General features: G+C 48.0%; 1 protein-coding gene across 1 annotated transcript in view; it reads right to left on the bottom strand.

Moving 5' to 3' along the window:
• The window catches only part of abs (ATP-dependent RNA helicase abstrakt), a 227,432-nt gene that overhangs the window by 149,484 nt on the left and 58,961 nt on the right, over positions 1-18,987 (bottom strand). Inside the window, exon 6 of the mRNA XM_075677274.1 lies at positions 15,137-15,254. Within this exon, the coding sequence (XP_075533389.1) occupies positions 15,137-15,254 (118 nt within the window). The remainder of the gene's footprint in view (positions 1-15,136; positions 15,255-18,987) is intronic.

Genomic DNA, 18,987 nt, shown 5'->3' on the forward strand with positions numbered 1-18,987 from the left:
TAGCGTGACTCCCATATGGAGCCCGCAAGACTAACATACAGCAAACGGCTTACGAGCACACAGCTCACTAGTACATCTCTAGCATGACAACGAGCACTCAGCCCCCGACGACGAGCACACACTAGCAACCGACAATTGCTGCTTATAAGCACTTGGTCCCCCCTTGATTCCAAGCGAACGGAAACGTTCGTCCAGTCATCGTTCGACGTCACCGTTCGACGTCACCGAAGATGACCCGCCCTTTTGGAGGAGGCGGGCTCACGTACGCGTGTTGCACACACACACACACAGGTGTAAAGGTCCGGAGCCGACGTCAGAGGGGCTTCGTAGAACTCTGCTCCGTCCCGGGTGGCGCAGCCGGGTACCACATTCCTGAGCTGACCCCGCGCCACGTGGCTGCCGGTCATCCGCAGTTCTCTGAAGTGCGCCCCGTCTGGTTGGATTGGATTGGATTGGAACACATGCAGCGGGCTGAAATAGCTGGCACGTTGCCACCCTGTACGGCCATTCCTAACAGCGCCTCCATGGCCTGGAAAATCTCGCCTGGCCAGTGCTGGCAACCGCTGGGCAGGAAGAGAATGGCTGGCGAGCAAGACGATGGCTTTGCTCTCTGCAACCCCTGCGTACTTGGAATGCCTTCACCCATCTCACAACAACTGGCACAGAAGAGTCGACCCCGGCAACACAATACCGCTCAGCGTTCAAATGCCCGGAATTAGCTGTTAACCTACCAGGCTTCCTATCAAAATTTCAATGCAAGTCACTCAAATGGGAAACCCCAAATTTTGCCCCAAAATTTCGTGCCGCCAAAGCGAGCGTTCACGTTCCTCTTGAGTTCGACCAAACCCGACCGTCGCGCTGCACAAGAGCAAAGGTTCACGTAGAATTAAACCGAAGCCTCTCAACCACCAATACCCGAACATATCTTAAGCAGCCTAACTTCACGAACAGCCTGTTCTTACCCTGTTCTTAAGCCTCTCAACCACCAATACCCGAACATATCTTAACTTCACGAACAGCCTGTTCTTACCCTATCGCAGTGGTGTACTTATCTCATGTACTGTTGCCACCGAACCGTCTGGCCAACTCCACAGGTACATCATCACAAACTCGCAAACTTTGTGGTCCCTATCTCGAACACGTACTTGCGTCTTATGCAAACGTTTCATTACGCTTACTCACATTTGTTCCTTTAGTCTAAACAGGACACTTTCCTTAAATGAACAACTACGTTGCATAACTCACGCACACCACAGAACCCTTAAAAAAATGCGTCTGCCAATAACTCGTTCTACGCACGCTTACTAAAGTCAGAATACGGCTGCCCTTAACACACACGAGCAACCCAGTATCTGCTTCCTTCCGTCCACACAGGACAAGCGCTAATGGAACTACGAACTCTTAGCACAAATCACGCACTTACTGAAGATCTATGCGCTTAACGTTAGAAAAAAAAAAACATAAAAAAAGTTAACTAAAACACACGCGCGATACCATAGGCCTTTCAACGATAACCTTGACACTCAGGTTACTCACACACAGAAAAAGAAAGCCTATCTACTTATTAATGAACACCTTGCGAAACTAATGTTTACTTAAAACGCGTCGTTCAAATCTCGAGCTTCTCAAACAAAACATAAACAGAGCTCATACCTTACATATTGAAAGAAACTTAAATTGCGAAAATTATCCGAGTGCTCAAAAATAACACAAAACAACATGCTTTACTTTCACGGAAGCTCTCTTGGCCTCCCGTTCCCGACTGCTTACGACTGACTCATACTTTGAGCCGTACCCAAGGTGGTCGCGGTCCGAAAGCTACTCTGGCTACTGGGGAAGAACAAAAGGGTTGACTCACTATCAGCTCCCCCAAGACGTTACAGTCCCCTGCCAATTTGTGTCCTGACGCCCCGTTTTCATCACGAATTCGTTTAACCGCGTCGCTACTCCCCACCTGGTCTCGTCTGGCCACCTTGCGCTTCTTTGTACTACACGCCGAGCTTCAAAAAGAACAACGGAACAATGAGGAATTTAACTGCTCCGTGCCCTTTGTCTACGTCTGTGCAGAACATGTTTCTCGGTCTCTTTTTGACCTGTGGCTCGAACGTTTAGGATGCGTCAACATCGTCCGTGACAACCACACCTTTCTTTTCCTCGTGCCCTGGCCTTTTGGGTCTCTCGCCGTCTTTGGCGGCGCTACATTAGTCACCGTCTTTCGGTCTTTACCGCGCTTCTTTTTGCGGCGCTTTCTCTTTGAATTCTCTTTCATGTCGCTCTCTCGCGCCTCGTGCTGGCTGTTACACATTTCGTCGGCCCGGATCGGTCTCTTACCCACACAGTCTGAGTGATTAATGACTAAATCACCCCTCTCTTGGCTAACTAGACTGGCGGAGAGCCACACCGATTCCTGAACAATGCAGTTGTCTTCTCTTGAGCTACGGAGCTCGCCATCCTGAGAACTACTCTCAACTGCATCGTCCAGCTTGCACATCACTTCGGCACGCAGATCTGACTCGACATGGGTGCTCGTGTCTGTCAAGTCCATAGTATTCTGTACCTCGCTACCATGAGATGCGACGCATACGCGCGGTAACTGTGCCAATTTGTTCGCATCTGGCCTAGCTGTCTCTACAGTCCTCTGTTGGCACCAGCACCTTGTCGCTCTCACTCTGGCCTTTAACGGCCTCTGTTGCCACTAAGGCTTCGTTAGCTGCTAGCACTTCGAGTTCACCTATGAACGTGCTGCTACTCTCACAGGTACTACTACTTTCCTCGGCTTTCAAGCAAAATCTGCTATCTAATTCCCACTTTTGCTGCGTCCAGCCTACAGATTTCTCAAGCCGCTGTTGATTTCCTGCTTTTAACTGCTGCAAATCCTGTATCTGTTTCCTCACTGCTGCCATTTCTTTTTCAACCTGTTGCCGTTTTTGCTCACGCTCTTGGCGTTCTTGCCTAATTGATTCCCCTTCCTGTCTTTTACTTAGGATTCGTTTGCCCATTTGCTCGCTGAATTTCAAATCATTGTTACTTTCTAGAATTGTCTTACGAATTTCTGATTCCGTCAAGTCCTCCTCCACGTCTACCTCTATCTCCTCACACAACCACAACAGGTCAGCTCTCGTCAAACACATTAAGACCATGGTCGCTACTTTAAGCTTTGGCTCTTCTGTCACACAATACTTGTTGCGATACCCACGCAAATCAGAATACAAGTAAAAGATCCCAGCAAATCAAATCCAAAAACACAGAGAAATTGAAGCCTGGTAAATCTTACAGCCAAAACCAAACGCTTACCCACTGAAGCAGCACCATATCACCAGTCCTTCCCCGCCGTATCCAGTCAGTTGCAAGAGGTGGTCAATCCCAAGTCGCCTCCAACTTGATCAGGATGCCGGTCAGTCACCATGTGCCAACGTCCGTCAGCTGCCGTTGCTGTCTCCAAGTCGTAGGCCGATTTAGGAGCCGTAGGCCGATCTAGGAGCCGTAGGCCGATCTCACCGCTGCCATTCAGTTGTAAGAGTCGTCGGATGATCCCACCGCTGTCAACCAGATGTAGGAGTCGTCGGACGACCTCACCGCTGCCACCATTTGAAGGAGTTGAAGGTCGTAGAGAGGAACTCGGTGAACAGGATTTATTTACATTATTTACATCTTAGACAAGACACATATCGACAGTCTAGCGTGACTCCCATATGAAGCGCGCAAGACTAACATACAGCAAACGGCTTACGAGCACACAGCTCACTAGTACCTCTCTAGCATGACAATGAGCACTCGGCTCCCGATGACGAGCACACACTAGCAGCTGACAATCGCTGCTTATAAGCACTTGGTCCCCCCTTGATTCCAAGCGAATGGAAACGTTTGTCCAGTCATCGTTCGACGTCACCGTTCGACATCACCAAAGATGACCCGCCCTTCTGGAGGAGGTGGGCTCACATACGCGTGTTGCACACACACACACAGGTGTAAAGGTCCGGAGCCGACGTCAGAGGGGCTTCGTAGAACTCTGCTCCGTCCCCGGTGGCGTGGCTGGGTACCACATTCCTGAGCTGACCCCGCGCCACATGGCTGCCGGTCATCCGCAGTTCTCTGAAGTGTGCCCCGTCTGGTTGGATTGGAACACGTGCAGTGGGCTGAAATAGCTGGCACGTTGCCACCCCGTACGGCCATTCCTAACACTGCCCATAAGAAGCTTGGCTGTTAAGCCTAACAAACACTGTATGGCTAGGTGTCGACCACCAAAGTTGCAGTTTAGTGCCATGTTGATGCAAATTTATTCACAGCAGCCATGCAGCTCTCGGGAAGCCACACGGCCGCTGTGAATAATATGCTTGAATAATCGAGCTGGTGCACAGATCAGTAAGCAACTGTAAACGAATTCATATATGCCTTGTTTCATGTGGTGCGACTTTCTCAGCAAAACCAAAGCTGTAGATTGTACATGTTTTACAGTTTATCATATTTTTGCTTGTAAACATGGACAAACATTTTTTTTTACACTGAACAGTAAAATCTATGTGCATGTTACGTGCCAATTTCGACTTGAGGTGTAGCTTCCTGGCATTGCAACTTTCCCCTCGAGGTGTGGTTTCACGGGAGTGTGGGCAGTGCTGCTGTGAAACCACGGTTAGGGCAACATTCTCCACTTCAGCGTCGTTGAACAGGTAGGGAACAGAGCCGCTGACTGAAGATACGATGTGAATGGTTCATGAATCCGCAAATAGCAACTGTTTTTACACAGATTTGAGTGTTGTATGCAGTTATTTCCGTGAGTTGTACATGTGTTTTTTTCCTTTTCTTTTTGAAGTATTGTAATTGGGGGTGTTGCTCATATGCGAAAAAATTTGTAGATCCATTAATACTTTAAAAATTCCAATATTGAAATTTCGATGTTGGTGCATATATTGCATTTTCAGGTCCTAAAAATGCTTTTTTTTCCCCCTTTGTCCTAGCCTCATCCTGTTTATAATGTTCTCACGTGCTGGGAAACTTGGCTCAAGGCAGCTAATTAGTACCACAAACCCTTTGCCAGTGTAAAGGCTGTTATTAACAGCTTTGCAGCAGACTAAAGCACTGCTGTGAGAAGGGCTCAAACTGCTCTATGCGGTGATATACTTGAAGGAGTATTTGTGCGCCAGCTTTATGTTTTTAGCAGGCTAATCTAGAAACTAGAATGCTTGGGCACAACTCTGACTCTGAGTGTAGGGCTCACTTTGGACATTCAGGAAAGTTCGAAGCATCAATCTGTTATGGACACAAATCCTGGGTTTTCGGTACTAAAAGAACTGTGAAAGGTTCTGAATGGTGAACATTCTGCAATTTCAGAGGGCACTGGATCATAAAATGTTTCGAAGTACAAGTATGTGCGGCAACTTCGGTGGATTTTAAATTGTCCTTTTTTTTTTCTCCATAGAACCTAATCCTCAGAGAAAAAAAGGCACAACATGAAACCAGAAAATCTTAGGATGGCACTTGTAAGTCACTGCTTTAACAACTTTTCCCATGGTATCTAGTTGCACTAAGCTTCAGACAAACCTTGTAACCTGCACAGCCTGCCTTATTCCATTTTGTTGAGAAAATAAAACGAACTTCACAAAACAGGGGTTTAGTGGGCTGTTAGAAAACCATGATTTATCCTCAGATGCACAGCAGAACTTCTTCTTAAGTGAGCCTATACATGGCCTAAAGGACAGTAATTGGTGCCAATATATGCCTTACAGGGTTCCTGAAGCGGTTTGGACAAATTTCGTAGACGCGTAGGCTACAGCTACAGTTAATCATTCGCACCACAACTTGTGTGAAGCGTTTCATATTAAGAGAGCTACGGACAATTACAAGTTACCCTCCTCCATAGCTATGCATTTTCTCCTCAACTCGTTCGCCGAGTGATAAGGGCTAAGCTCCACCTTCACTGCCTCGGCGTCATGATGGCTTGTCGTGTCGTCTACTTCCGGTTGACTAGGAGCGAGCAAGAGAAGCCTCTCCAGCCTCTCTGCCAGTTGCCTAGCAGTTGACCCCAAGCAAGAGTTATCAATGCAGCATGCGTTGCGAGCATTTCTGTCGCAGCATCGAGCGTGTCCGGTATTCCGGTAACCACAGGCGAGATGGGCATTTTGACGGATAGGTGGAGGCATAAAGTCAAACTGATAAAGGAACTTTCGCATAGACGTACATGAGGGACCTGATCAATCTGCATGCTCCAGCCACTTGGAAGCGCAGAGCTTAACTAGCCAAACAAAGAGCTAATATTGCTCTAACCAAGTTTGAAACATATTAGCTCAGATGGTAGAGCAGCTGCCCCGGAAAGGGCGGTGGTCCCGGGTTCGAGTCCCGGACCAGGAATTATTTTTCTTCAACTCTGAAGCTGTTCTTTCGAGGAACCCGTATGGGTTTCCTTTGTAGCAATTGCTACGAACGGGTGGATGTCTGACTTTCACTTTATTAATTAATGTACAAAAACAATGTGTTCATGATTAGCGATTATGCTCCTGCGGAAAATTTACACCAGCAGCAAAGTAGAATGCACTTCCTTGTTGCTGCTACGTTTGGTTGAGCTCTGTGCCACCAGGTAGCCACACTGTGCAGACCGTTCTAAAGTCCCTGAATTAGACTGATCCCGTTTGCAGAACCTCTGCTCATCCTGTAAAATGGCACAGTAGTGAAACGACCAGGACCAGTCAGCTTATGCTTGCATTTACCCAAATACCAGACATGCGAAACACTATTGTGTATTGTGGTAGTAATACTACAGCGTAAAGTGACGACCGCAAACGCGCTAATCCAGGTGCCGATCGGATAGTGACATTCCGATGCACTGCAGCCACTTCGCTCGTCTGCTGCTTTGCAGAGGGATGCGATGTCGAAGCTTGACGTATTGTTACGTGAATGAAGTATTAAGAACTGGAGACTATTGACAAGGTATATTTACAAAGGATAACTGCAGCACTGGCCAGTTCAGCCGACAGCTTAAGAGCCAGAAAGCGTTCGTCATCTTTGTAGGGGGCACCCGCATACATCGTCCACAAGAAACACTCAATATGCATGTATCATTATACCCGGTGGCAGAAGCACCATCCCGGTGCGTCTAAACATCGGTGATGACAGGAGAGTAATATGGTTTGAGGCGTGCGACATACACAACATCAGTGGAATACGGGGCAGATGAGGCACTGGTACTGAGTGGGGCAATTTCGTACGTAACTGCAGTCATGGCACGCAGCACTCGATATGGGCTTGTGTACTGAGACAGGAGTTTTTTTCACAGGCCAACGTGACGAGTTGGTAACCACAGGAGTACTAGAGATCCATGCGAAAAGTGGACGTCTCTGTGTTGGCGATTGCATAAACGCCATTGCTTCTCTTGGGAGGTCAGGAGGCGAGCCCGGGCAATTTCGCGTGCTTGGGCTGCCCTGGTGATGGCATCAAGTGCATACTCGCTGGTCTCTGCTGCGGTGGATGGAAGGAATGCGTCCAGTGGCAATGTGGGTTCCGCTGAACAACAGAAAGAGCGGGGAATAACCAGCAGTGTCACGACGCGAAGAATTATATGCAAAAGTGACATAGGGTAGGGCAAGGTCCCAATCAGTATGGTTGGACGAGACATACTCTGCGAGCATGTCTGTTAGGGCGCGATTCAGGTGCTCCGTGAGACCATTAGTCTGTGGATGGTAAGACGTAGTCAGCTTGTGCTTGGTTGAGCGCTGGACTGCAGGATGTTGGCGATGACTTTAGAAAGAAATGTCCGACCACAGAGAGTGAGTAGTTGGTGTGGAGCATTATGCTGCAGAATCACGTTGCATAGAAGAAAATCGGCGACATCTGTGGCACAGCTTGATGGAAGTGTTCTGGTGATGGCGTAGCACGTGGCGTAATCTGTCGCCACAGCGACCCACTTGTTACCAGATGTGGATAGAGAGAAAGGGCCAAGTAAGTGCAAGCCAACACGAAAGAACGGCTCCAAAGGAATTTCGAGTGCTTGAAGGCACCCGGCAGGGAGCGTCGATGGTGTTTTTTCAGCACTGGCATTTTTCACACGCCGCAACATATTTTCTGACGAAGCGGGCAAGCCCTGGCCAAAAGAAACGTCGGCAAATCCGGTTGTAGGCGCAGGAGATGCCAAGGTGACCTGCCGTTAGTAAATCGTGAAGTTCTTGGAGAACAGCTGACCAGAGGTGCTTAGGAATGACAAGGAGTGGGGCAGGACTGTAGGGGTGTACATTGTGGCTGAATAATAGACCATCCTGGAGAAGAAACGGGTCGTAGGACGAATCAGAAAGCAAAGAGTTCAAGCCATCAATGATGGCGCGCAAGGTGGTATCACGGCGTTGCTCGTCGGCAACAAGTAGCGGCTGAGAAACGAAGAAAACACAAGCGTCGGCATCTGGGTCAGGGTCGGCGGGTAGTTCGTCCATAAACAGCATGATAAACAGACTCCGTCTTGATGTAATCGGCCCGACTTGTACGCTACTGCATAGGAATATTCTTGCAACCACAGAGCCCAGCGACCAAGCCGGCTGGTAGGATCCTTGAGTGAGGAAAGCCAGTAAAGCGCGTGGCGGTCCGTGATTACAGAGAAGTGCGTTGCCATACAAGTATGGGCAGAATTTGGAAACCGCACAGACAAGAGCCAGGCATTCACGATCTGTAATCAAATAGTTGCGCTCCGCTGCTGTGAGGAGGTGGCTAGCGTACGCAATAACACGATCTTGACCCTGTTGGCGCTGGGCTAAGACGGCTTCGATACCGTGACCACGGGAATAGCTACGCAGCTCTGTAGGAGAGGACAGGTCACAGTGGGCCTGTATAGGTGGTGTGGTGAGAATGTTGGTAAGCTGGGCAAATGCGGCAGTTTGAGCAGAGCCCCACGTAAACGGTACGTCCTTCTTCAGAAGATCAGTAAGCGGTCGGGCAATCGCTGCGAAGTCTTTAATGAAGCGTCGGAAGTAGGTGCAGAGTCCTACAAATCTTCGGACGTCTGACAGATTGAGGTACAGGAAAACATATGACAGCCCGAATTTTCTCTGGGTCTGGTTGAATACTGGCAGCGTCAATGAGGTGGCCCAGCACTGTAATCTGCCGACGACCGAAGCGACACTTCGATGAATTTAGTTGGAGCCCAGCCTCGTGGACGATTTGAAGAACAGCTGATAAGCGCTCAAGGTCTGTCTCAAATCTAGGCGAAAATACGAGAACGTCGTCTAGGTAGCAGAGGCATGTTGACCATTTGAACCTTTGAAGCAAAGAATCCATCATACATTCAAACGCGATCTGTATTCCCCTCCCAGATACGGCAACCGTACTGAGTGGAGAACTCCGGACGACAAGCCCATTTGCTTCCATTGCCTCCGCATTGGCCATGTCGCTCGCCACTGCCACACCTCCCGGACGTTGCCGTATTCGAGCTCCTTTTTCCCGTCTCCTCGCCCACATGCCGACCCGCACCGTTACTCACCTCACCGTATGCCTCCTACCTCTAACGTATCCGTCGATGACAGTCGTCCTGCTCGCTCGCCGTCACCTCAGCGCCTTTTGTCCCCGTCGCCCCAGCCATGCCGCTATTCGTCGCCGACCAATTATGCACTCTCCTGAACGGAAAACTAGACCATGCAGCTCCTGGGGGTAGTGCTGCATTACCTTCGTCTTGTCGAAATCCTCCACTGATGCTCCCAACGAACCAGAACTTACTTGATGTTCACGTCGATGGTGTCCCTTTGATGGTGTTAATAGATACTGGCACCCAGATGTCCATGATGAGTTGTAATCTCCATCGTCGACTGAGGAAGGTTATCACGCCTGCTACTACACAAGCCATACACCTGACCGATGGCAGCACTGTTGACGTCACTGGAATGTGTACTTCCCGTATAAGTATTGCCGACCGCCACGTTCCTGTTCTTTTTACAGTGCTGACCAATTGTCCCCATGACCTAATCCTCGGACTCGTCTTTCTTACAGCACATTCTGCTTTGATCGACTGTTCTGCCGGTACCCTTTGCCTCAAACTTCCTCTACTCGAGCATTTTCTGGCCGAACTGCGAAACAACTTTAGTTCGACCGCCTTCGTCTGCCTGCCACCTAAAGCCTTGACTTTCGTCGATTCGCTATCATCTTTTCCGGTGCCCGATGGTGATTACGTCACCACACTTGTCCTGATGTCCTTTTGATGCGCAATATCACTGTGCCCAACTCCGTCGTCACCAACGCCGATAATTGGACATGCCTCTCCGTCGTCAATTTGGGCCTGACAATGGAAGTTCTGCCCCATGGCATATCGGTTGCAATGCTGCATGTTATAGGAGATGACCACGTCGCAATGTTTTTGGTAGACGTCTGCTCAGATTCTTCACAATGTCCTCAGGATGCTATTTGCCCTGACGCAACATTTGGTCCCATGATTGCTGCATACCTATTGTCTGAACAAGCAGCAGCTGTGTGTTGCCTTTTGGTTTCCTACCGCATCCTCGACCTCAACAATCGCCAATCGGGCCAGACTTCAACTGTTAAGCATCACATGAATACTGGTGATGCCAGTCCTATTGATCGCCGGCCATATCAAGTTTCTGCTTCAGAGCGTAAGGTTATTCAAGATGAAGTGAACAAGATGCTTGCCAAAGGCATTGTTGGGCCCTTGGACGTCGCCCGTGGTGCTTGCTAAAAAGAAAGATGGCACAAGGCATTTCTGCATAGATTACCGTCATGTAAATCGCATTACCAAGAAAGATATATACCCCTTGCCTCGCATTGGCAACGCCCTCGATTGTCTCCACGGTGCCAAATACTTTTCATCAATAGACCTTCGGTCTGGTTATAGGCAAATTTCTGTGGATGAAAAGGACCAAGAGAAGACCGCGTTCGTCACCCCTGATGGTCTATACCTATTCAAAGTTATGCCATTCGGTGTATGCAACGCACCAGCAATGTTCAAATGTATGATGGACTGTTTGCTGCAAGGGTTCAAATCGTCAACATGCCTCTGCTACCTAGATGACGTTCTCGTATTTTCGCCTGCATTTGAGACGCACGCTGAGTGTTTATCAGCTGTTCTTCAAGTCTTCTGCGATGCTGGACTCCAACTAAATTCAACGAAGTGTCACTTCGGTCACCGGCAGAGTACAGTGCTGGGCCACCACATCGACGCTTCCGGTATTCAACCAGACCCGGAGAAAATTCGTGCTGTCCAGCTTTTCCTGTACCTCAGTCTGTCAAAGATGTCCGAAGTTTTGCAGGATTCTGCTCCTACTTCCGACGCTTCGTTAAAGACTTTGCAGTGACTGCCCGACCACATACCGATCTTCTGAAGAAGGACGTGCTACTTACGTGGGGCCCCGCTCAAACTGCCACATGTGCCCACATCACCAGCATTCTCACCACGGCACCTATACTGGCCCACTTTGACCTGTCCTCTCCTACAGAGGTGCATACCGACGCCAGTGGTCACGGTATCGGAGCCGTTTTAGCCCAGCGCCAACAGGGTCAAGATCGTGTCATCACCTACGCTAGCCACCTCCTCACTGCAGCGGAGCGCAACTATTCGATTACAGATCGCGAATGCCTGGCTCTCGTGAACGCACTTCTCTGTAATCACGGACCACCGCACGCTCTGCTGGCTTTCCTCACTCAAGAATCCTACCAGCCGGCTTGGTCGCCGGGCTCTGTGGTTGCAAAAGTATTTCTATGCAGTAGCGTACAAGTCGGGCCGATTACATCAAGACAGAGACTGTTTATCACGCTGTTTATGGACGAACTACCCGCCGACCCTGATCCAGATGCCGACGCTTGTGTTTTCTTCGTTTCTCAGCCGCTACATGTTGCCGACGAGCAACGCCGTGATGCCACCTTGCGCGCCATCACTGATGGCTTGAACTCTGCTTTCTGATTCGTCCTACCACCTGTTTCTTCTCCGGGATGGTCTATTATACAGCCACAATGTACGCCCCGACAGTCCTGCCCCACTCCTCGTCATTCCTAAGCACCTCTGGTCAGCTGTTCTCCAAGAACTTCATGATTTACCAACGGCAAGACACCTTGGCATCTCCCGCACCTACGACCAGATTCGCCAACGCTTCTTTTGGCCAGGCCTTGGCCGCTCTGTCTGGAAATACGTTTAAAGAATACATTCTTGCGCCAAAAAAGGAAAATAAAGACTTGGGAAGGAAGAGTACGAAAAGACAGATTGAGCGCTGTCTTTTCGTACTCTTCCTTCCCAAGTCTTTATTTTCCTTTTTTGGCACAAGAATGTATTCTTTAGATCCCAACCAACTCGCCCAGCAACAAGTTCTACTGGAAATACGTTGCGGCGTGTAAAAAATGCCAGTGCTGAAAAACACCACCGACGCTCCCTGCCGGGTGCCTTCAACCCCTCAACATTCCTTAGGAGCCGTTCTTACGTGTTGGCTTGGACTTACTTGGCTTTTTCCCTCTATCCACATGTGGTAACAAGTGGGTCGCTGTGGTGACAGATTACGTCACACATTACGCCATCACCAGAGCGCTTCCAACAAGCTGCGTCACAGATGCTGCCGATTTTCTTCTATGCAACATGATTTTGCAACATGGTGCTCCACACCAACTGCGCATTGACCGTGGTCGAACATTTCTTTCTAAAGTCACCGTCAACATCCTGCAGTCCTGCTCAACCAAGCACAAGCTGACTACGTATTACCATGCACAGACAAATGGTCTCTGGGAGTGTCTGAATCGCACCTTAACAGACATACTTGCAAAGTATATCTCGTCCGACCATATTGATTGGGACTTTGCCCTGCCCTATATTGCTTTTGCATATAATTCTTCGTGTCACGATGCTGTCGGTTATTCCCCGTTGTTTCTGTTGTTGCCAGTCGCTACGTTTTCTGCCCACAATGTAACAAGGGCGAACCATGTTGCTTGCGAAAAGAAAGATCGAGATTAACACTGACCACGGAGCTCTCGTCAACATGGAGCACGTTGTAACACAAGCAGACGACACTTGCTTTGTGCCGTAAGTGTTTAAGTGTAGTGAGAAATTGTGCTTATGCATTCTCTTTCTGTTACTTTATTTTTATAAAAACAAATTAACTAACATTCCAGCTATTATGAACAACATTTGGTTACCATAAAGTTGGCAAAAATATCGATGACGTGCCCTGGGCAGCCAGTCAGATAGCTTGCACTACTAGTGTCATTAGGGCAATTTATGTGAAATGGTTAGCGGCGGCTGAAAATTCAGCTGAGTACTGTGCTGCGATCGGCAGCAATGTACCTCTTTAAAACCTTATAATAAATGACACACTTTACACGGAGCACTTTGATGTGTTAATTAATGATCAGAAGGCCCTACTCTAATGACTCAGTATGTTTGTACAAAATCGTCAAAATCGTTTCAGTATCCCTTTAAATGGCAGCTGTAGTGCCTAAACATCCAGTCTCTACTAACGACATATGAGGGTTACCCAAAAGTAATGCAAGTTTTTTTTTTTCTAGTTTGCACATTTCTTTAAACATTTCAAAACATTATTCATATTAAAGTGCACTCCCTCGGACGAAACAGACTTGGCCCACCACTTTATTACTGTTCATAACTGTGCAGAAACTAATGCAAACCGATAATCTTTGGTGCTTCCGTTGTTTTCTTCTTTATCTGCTCCACACATTGAAAACACATTCCTTTAAGCTTTTTGTTTCAGTCTTGGATATAAGAAGTCGCCAGGGGCATAATATGGGAAGTAGGGAAGGTGAAATAAGCATTGTTTTCTGATTTCTGTTGGGAACTGCAGCACACTCAGTGCTGTGAGGGCAGCAGCGCTGTCGTGATACAGAAGCCACTTGCCTGAGTTCTACAGATTGGGGCGTTTTATATACAAACTGCATCGTGAAACCACTTGTGCATTGCAATGTAAAAATGATGCTGGTTGATTGTTAAGCGTTGCAGTACAAATTTCAAATGAACAAGCTCTTTGATATCAAAACATTTCCCTAGAGTGAGCAGCGCTCGATACCCACATATTATTCTTTGATGTCTGGCATCACAAAACCAACACAGACAGCGAAAGAGGCTCAAAGAAAGCTATGTAGTGAGTAGAAAAAGTTTTACACAAGGGCACTAAATGACCAAATGGTGGGGACAACAGTGAAGTACACCTGTCTAGCAACACAGGTCAGTACCGGCTACCCTTCTGCTTCAGTAAAAAGATTCTTTTGGGTCCGCTCTTGGTGTTATCACGCCAGTCACTACTTTGAGTGGTGGGCACCTGAATGCTGCCCAGTGTGGAAATGCTTTTATTGCACAACCAATTCACTTTGACAGTAGTTCCCTGAATTTCACACAGACTAAACAAAGGCTTCCAAACTACTGAACCCATGTAATGAACCCAGCCTATGAAACAATGAAAGTAAAAGTGCCCTTTCATACTTCTTTATCCAAAGCATACTTATCCATCTGTTTCTCTAAACCCTGCCCTCCTGCTTGCTCTTTGGATTGCGGTATGTTCTAAATAAATTAATATTCAGCCTATCACAAAATTCATTGAAAGGGGCCCGCAACAATGCTGAACAAAGGTACAAAACGCGTCTGGCATCAGTGACCCTCAATGGGTCAAAGGCCATCACTTGATCAACCTCACTGACAAACTTCAGTAAATTTGCTAATCCTGATGTACCTCCTGATTTTTTTTTACATAGCCGTGTTCAAAAGCCAAGCTCTTACAAGCTTTGTGATGGTCAAGCTGGTAGACTTGGAACATCAAGAGGGAAGTGAGATTGCTGCTGCAGCACTTTTGTGCTTGAGCTGCTGCACCACCTTTATGCTTGAGATGTGTATATTAATAATAAATTTCAAGCCATTGCCTGTTTCAAATATATGCACTCTGTTTAAGTGGTGTGCAACTAAAGACAACTGAAAAGAGTGAAATCTGTGGGGTTGTGACATGAAGGTGTTGCCATGTTACCACATGTACCGGCATGTGTTGCTCATCCCACGACTACTAAAGAAATGTGTCTTGCACCCACTCACATGGAAGCTGTGCAATCCTGTAACTTTTTGTAGAAATTGTAATGCATGATTTGATGCTAGACTCCCCCCCCCCTTTCCTTTAGGGGCCCACCCTTCAGCAGCTGTCGTCAAGTCCACAAACATTAAGGCCATATGGTTCTTCACCTTGAATGTTGTGATTGGTGCAGGAATCCCCTCGCCTTCAACCAGGATTCGATACTTCTGGCGCACTTTCTCCTGCTGCTCAAGAGTCACATTGGCCAGGTAGGCTGGGGGACGCCACCTGGATACCAAAGCAAGAAAAAACAGATAAATAAAAAACAGTTCAGTTGCTATTCAAAAATGCTCACTGTAAAAAGATGACATGTACACTAACTACTTCATGTGTTGTAACTACCATCCCATAAGTTGCATTTTGCAGTGAAACACTTTGATGGGTGTGATGTACTGGGCTCGTCACTGATGGCACTGCTTCTACCCACAGTGAGCTCAGCTTGTGAATGCAAACATGTCCTTACTGCTACAAGAGGCTATCTGAAGTAGCCAACAGTGTCACATGGCAATGTGTACATATGTGCCGCCCCTCAATGAACCTCTTTGATGCTGACATGGGTCACCGGGTATGTGCCAGTAGTTGTGTGTCGCTCTTCAATGAGTGTCTTTGATGACAATTTTGGTAACTAGGTATGTGCCACTGGGAATGTGCCACTCTACAATAACGACAAATGGCCTTGTAATTTCTGTGTTGCTGGGTGGAATCTAACCCACGTCATACAGGTTCCTCAAGGACAGCAGCCCTATGCTTTAACAGGCTGGACCACAAATGCACTGGGCATGTGCCGTTTTTCAATGAATGTCTGTCACGCCAACGCTTTAGTGAGCCGTGCCATGAATGCAAAGGGTATTTGTTGCTGTTCGATGAACCTCTCCCTAACATGGATCACTGTGTATGTGCCACTGAGTGTGCGGCAAGTGAGGAAACAAGGTGCACCATGCTTCTCATCTCAGGGACCACACATAGACTTCACAGCAGAGCAATGTAGTTGGCAGAGCATGTCCAGAAAGAAGCATGAGCAAGGAGCCCTGTCATCACATGACACGTTTCTCAGTGTTCACAAGTACTGGTGCACTGACGCACCATGCATTTAAGAGGTCATGCGTAGGCTTTGCAGGGGAGCTGTTAGGTGCTTATTACTGTATATATCATAATCATCACCCAGCATCTGGAGTACCATGTCAGGCAAACAGCCAGGCTAACATTTCCAGCATATCATTAAGGTTGGTTCTTTCTCTCTCCTTGCAGGGGTGGCGCTAAATGGCGCTGAGTGTTCTTAGGGAAGCACAAAAGAGGAGTCTTGCTGCAGTACATGCCTCATACCTAACTTCTTTTGACAGTAACAATACATTGTGTCGCTATATTGATTCGATGCTAAACACATTACCGCTGACAGTCATCGTGAGATGCATTATGCTGAATTTTTTTTTCTCCCTCTCTTCAGTTGTGACAGAGTAGCAAAAGTCTTAAGATTTGTGGATGATTGTTTGCACAAGTGACTTGTGAAAATGAATGTGAAAATGAATGCTTTGAACCTGGTAATTCTCACAGGCTTGCATTATGCGAGTTCTTATACCCGTTGAGTCTTACCTATGCCATCAAGTTCTTAAATAATAGGCTGTAGATTTCAGGCCAGCACATTTATAAACTTGCGAACAAAGAAGCAATAAGTCTCTGCTTTTGAAATGATCTGAGAATGTCCCCTTTTCATACTGTAAACAGCAATCAACAGTTGCAGCTGTAAGCATTTATGCAGACTTCATCTTCATCTGTACAAAGTCATCATAAATCATCGGCTTGTGTTCGTTTTTGCGTTGGCGCCATTTTTCCTTCTTGGAATAAAGCTTCGTCTTGACCGTGGTCTTTTAAGTGGTGGAGGCGCTTTAAGATCCCTTCGACCTCACTCCAATTCAAGATATCTCCTGGAGCTACGTTCGGGACGCCGCTTAAGCCAAGAGGCCGCCATGTCGCAAGACCAGCTAGCAGCGTCCATCAGTTCGGTTCAAGTGCCAGCCACACCCACTCCCAGCTGTGCCAACAACCGGTATCGCGATCCTGAAATCTTCTCTGGCTTGCCTGGTGAGGATGTGGAAGAGACTGGCTCGACAACTACGATCGTGTCAGCGAGTACAACAACTGGAACGAGACATTGAAGTTAAAGGACTTACCATTTCACATCTCTCAAGTAGCCAAGACATGGTTCGTTAATCACGAGAGACACTTCCGTGATTGGTCGTCTTTCAAGGAACAGCTACAGCAGATTTTTGGCACACCCACGGTACTTTCGGAAGTTGCGAAAAAGAGGCTGTCTGAGCGTGTCCAGCTTTACGATGAATCATATACCTCGTACATTGAGGACATCCTCGCGCTTTACCGCCGTGTCGACAGTGCCATGCCAGAAACTGACCGCGTGCGACACCTTCTTAAGTATAGGATCTACTGCCTTTAACGCACTCGCCGTTCAAAACCCTTCGACGGTGTCGGATGTCATCTCCGTCTGTCAGCGCCTCAACACCCTATAATCAATCCGCTTGCAACCGGACATTTCTGACAATCTCCTTGCAAACAGTATTGAGCTCCGGTCCCTCATTCGAGCCATAATTTGTGAGGAATTGCAAGCGCATGGCTCACATGGCTCCTTGCAGCCGCACTCACGTTCAACCTGCGTCTCCTGACCTGCGCGGCATTATTAAGGAGGAATTGGCCTCCCTGCAGAACGCCCACCATGCCGATGCTTCTCCTTGCCCACAACCAAGAGCTTCTTAAGCCCAGGTTGCTGCAATGCCAGCCACACCATCTCCAAACACACCGCCTGTACCTTTTCATGATCACCTGGCGCCTTTAGTCGCCTGAGCACCGAACCTGCCTTACTACTCTGCCTGGCGTTCCTCGAGGCCTATCTGCTATTACTGCGGCTTTCGAGGACATATCTCCCGGTTTTGCCGACGCCGCCAGCAAGACGAACGTCGTGGTTACACTGCCTTTCAAAGTGATGAGCCACATCCTCGCGTTTACCGCATTTATGATGATAATCCTCCCGTTCGCCGATCTCCATCTCCGGCCGACTTCTTCAACACCGCCCACAACACACGTGTCTCGAGACGCCACTCTGATGTTCTGTTTCACCACTTCGGCCTGTCTCCCAACTCTATGTCCAGTGACCGGAAAACTAAACAGTGCAGTTTTTGGAGGGAAAACTGCACCGCCGCGAAGTGCTACAAGTCCTCCTGAATGTCTTTCAAACATGTTATTAGTGTCTGTGGAGGGTGTGCGTTTGTTAGCTCTGATTGACACGGGAGCTACTATATCTGTCATGCGTGCAGGCCTGTGCTCTCGTCTGCGGAAAGTGCAGATGCCTTATGTTGGATCATCCTTGATTGGGGCTAATGGAGCAATCATTCGGCCATCAGCCCAATGTACAGCATGCGTTTCATTGATGGTATCCGTCATCATATTAAGTTCATGATTTTATTCTCGTGCGCTCATGAACTAATCTTAGGTTGGGACTTCCTCTCGTCAGCGTCCGCTTTAATCTCTTGCCGTCAACATGTAGTCCATTTGACTGAGACAGTTCATTGCAGCGGGAGTGCCGATGAGCTACGACTGCGTTTTCTCGCTGCTGCCGATTTTGTACTGCCTCCCGGCAACGAGCAAATCCTAATCTCTCTTCTACGGACATCACCAATGGCAACGTGTTCATCATTCCTTATGGCCGCTGTCTTGCCTGTGGAATTGTCTTCACTTTCTGCCTGCTGCGGTTCAAAGGAAGCTCTGTATTAGTCATCGCTTTAAACATGATGACTGAGCCAATCCACCTACCTCGAGGCTCTGCTGTGACCTGTTATGTGGACACCCAACCAGTCTCCCTGCTCCCTCTAGCCGCTTTGCAAGCTCTTCCTCAACAGGGTAAATCCGCTTCATCTGCCCTTGCTTCCGTGATAAGTCTTGACCTTACTGCTGC

The sequence above is a fragment of the Dermacentor variabilis genome, unplaced genomic scaffold, assembly GCF_050947875.1.
Source record: "Dermacentor variabilis isolate Ectoservices unplaced genomic scaffold, ASM5094787v1 scaffold_12, whole genome shotgun sequence".
NCBI lineage: Eukaryota > Metazoa > Arthropoda > Arachnida > Ixodida > Ixodidae > Dermacentor > Dermacentor variabilis.